Source organism: Merops nubicus, unplaced genomic scaffold, assembly GCF_000691845.1.
Source record: "Merops nubicus isolate BGI_N331 unplaced genomic scaffold, ASM69184v1 Scaffold45615, whole genome shotgun sequence".
In the NCBI taxonomy this organism is placed as follows: domain Eukaryota; kingdom Metazoa; phylum Chordata; class Aves; order Coraciiformes; family Meropidae; genus Merops; species Merops nubicus.
In genome coordinates this window covers 305-2972 of record NW_008611152.1, presented here as the reverse complement: position 1 = coordinate 2972, position 2668 = coordinate 305, and the positions used below count along the sequence as shown (strand labels likewise).

General features: G+C 59.4%; 1 protein-coding gene across 1 annotated transcript; it reads left to right on the top strand.

The window, feature by feature from the left end:
• Window positions 1–424: 424 nt before the first annotated feature.
• Window positions 425–2369, top strand: CCDC94 (coiled-coil domain containing 94; the record flags this gene model as incomplete). Its single annotated transcript, XM_008941124.1, has 5 exons — window positions 425–525; window positions 861–1005; window positions 1285–1419; window positions 1726–1907; window positions 2249–2369. Coding segments are annotated over 5 exons (684 nt in total), but the record flags the coding sequence as incomplete, so codon positions are not given.
• Window positions 2370–2668: the final 299 nt, after the last annotated feature.

Below are 2668 nucleotides of genomic sequence, written 5' to 3'. Positions count from 1 at the left end.
GCCAGCTTTGCCCCATTCCCTCTAGATTGAGCTCTTCTCCCAGGTGACCAGCAATAGGAGGAGAGGCAATGGGCTCAAGTTGCCCCAGGGGCAGGTTTCAATTGGATATTAGGGAGAATTTCTTTCCTGACAGAGTGGTGAGGGGTTGGCCCAGGCTGCCCAGGGAGGTGCTGGAGTCCCCAGCCCTGGAAGGGCTCAAAAAAACACATAGAGGTGGCACTTGGGGACACGATTTAGTGGCCGTGGTGGTGTTGGTTGGACTGGACGACCTTCAGAACCTTCCTGATTCTGTGCCTGGTGCTGCTGGGGGACGGTGGTTGGGGCGTTGGAACCTTGATTCCCAGGCTGGAGCTGATCCCTGCCTGCAACAACCCCCCTTTGCTCCGGGTGGCTCCACACCCACACCTCTGCTCCCTGCCCGTAGAAATACTACCCGCCGGACTTCGACCCGGCCAAGATCCCGAAGCTCAAGCTCCCGAAGGACCGGCAGTATGTGGTGCGGCTCATGGCTCCCTTCAACATGCGGTGAGAGGGGCCGGGCCCGGCGGCAGGAGGCGGCTCCGGGGGGGAGGAGTTTGGGTATGGGGAGGAGAATTCCTTCAGGGATTCTCTCCCCTCCGCGGCCTGCAGGGGAGCTGCTGCCAACGCAGCCCACACGGGGAGGGCTGAGGGAGAGGGAAGAGATGCTGGGGGGGATTTTAGGGGTGGTTTGAAGAGCGGCTTCTACATTTCCACAGGCGAAAACAACCGTTGTTCAGAACCCGGGGTTGACGTGGCCTCAAACTGGCTTGGGCTTTTCTTGGGCTGTTTGCTCCTCTTTTTATGGCTGCGTTGAAGGGTTTTTCTCTCTCCTTTTCTAGCTGCAAGACCTGTGGTGAATACATCTACAAGGGGAAGAAGTTCAATGCCCGGAAGGAGACGGTTCAGAACGAGGTGTACCTGGGGCTCCCCATCTTCCGCTTCTACATCAAGTGCACACGCTGCCTGGCAGAGATCACCTTCAAGGTGAAGGAGAACTCCCTTTCTGGGGACATCCTGTGGTCTGTGGGCCTTCCTGGGTGCTGAGCCCACAGGGAGGAGGTGGCCCAGCACAGACTGGCTCTGAGCCTTGTGGTTTTGGGTGTCACGTCCCTTCTCGTGGCGGTTTGTGGGTCTGAAGTGTCCCCCCCTGCAGCAGAACAAAAGGTCGTGGGGTGTTTGTCTGCCCCGGGGTGTGAATGGAAGTGGGAAGTGTTCCCCAGTGTACCCCAGTGTGGGGGTTTTACTGGTTGGTTTCTCCCACAGACAGACCCTGAGAACACAGACTACACCATGGAGCACGGCGCCACGCGCAACTTCCAGGCTGAGAAGCTCCTGGAGGAAGAGGAGAAAAGAATGCAGAAGGAGAGGGAAGAGGAAGAACTCAACAACCCCATGAAGGTACGAGGATGGGACCTTCTCTGCAGAGGGCAAACCTCTCTTGTCCTGCCCAGCTCTCCCTGGTGGAGAAGGGGACTTTGGAGCTTAGTTCTCCAGGCTCCCGAGGTATCGCTGAGCTCTGGACAGGCAGGAGACAACTCTCTGCTATCAGGAGGTTCCCTCCTGTGCTGGAACCACTGACAAGCTGCATCTTGCCCTGTTAAGACCTAAAACTGAAGATGATGATGCTCTTCATGCTTCCTGCCCTGTGCTGGTGTTGGAGGCTCTGCTGCTTCACCTGATCCTGGCTTATCTCTGCTCGCTCAGGTCCTGGAAAACCGAACCAAGGACTCCAAGCTGGAGATGGAGGTTCTGGAGAACCTGCAAGAGCTGAAGGAACTCAACCAGCGCCAGGCAAACGTGGACTTTGAGGCCATGCTGAAGCAGTACAAGGAGTACGAGGAGGAGCAGAAGCGCAAGGAGCAAGAGGAGGATGAGCAGGAGATGAAGTGAGTGGGTGGTGTGTGAGACCAGCCCCCCTGGCCCTGGAGCTGGGTGGGTGGGATGAAGTCCTGAGCTGGCCAGGAGGAGAACAGGGATGGTTGGGCACAGCAGAGCCTTGGGGCAGGTGGAGGTGGAGGCGTTTTGGCATCCCCAGCCCATCTGGTGAGGCTGCTGTGGGGGCCTGACTCCCCCTGCAGGGCATCCCCCTGTGGAGAGCTCCTGCTGCCGGCCTCCGTGGGGCCTGGGGGAGCACACAAGGAGCTGGATCCCACCTCAGGGGTGCCCAGTTCCCTCTGGCCACGGGAGGGGGCCTGCTCTGAGCCTGGGCTGTGCCCTCTCCCTGCAGAGCCATGCTGGAGCAGGCCCAGAACCGGCGCCTGCTGCTGGACTCCGACTCTGACGAGGAGCCACCGAGAGCCCACCCGAAACCCACAGCCCAGGCAAGACCCACAGACATCCTGAGAGAGGTGAGTGGGGGTGGAGCCTCCTCCACCCACCATACCCCCTTCCCCGGGCCCAAATCCTCCACCCAGGGCCAGGTCTTCCCCACCAGGAAGCACACAGCTGAGCTGCTGGCATCTCAGGGTGACTCCAGGCTGCTGACAGAGCCCGGGGGAGGAGCTGCCCCTCAGCTTTTCATCTCAAAAAGGGCACACTCACCAACACTGCAGTCAGATACCCAGCATGATCTCAGCTCTCTGATGATTTACAGCACTGAAAGGACAGCCTGGGACAGCCCCTCCTTTGGTTCTGCTCTCTCCGTGTC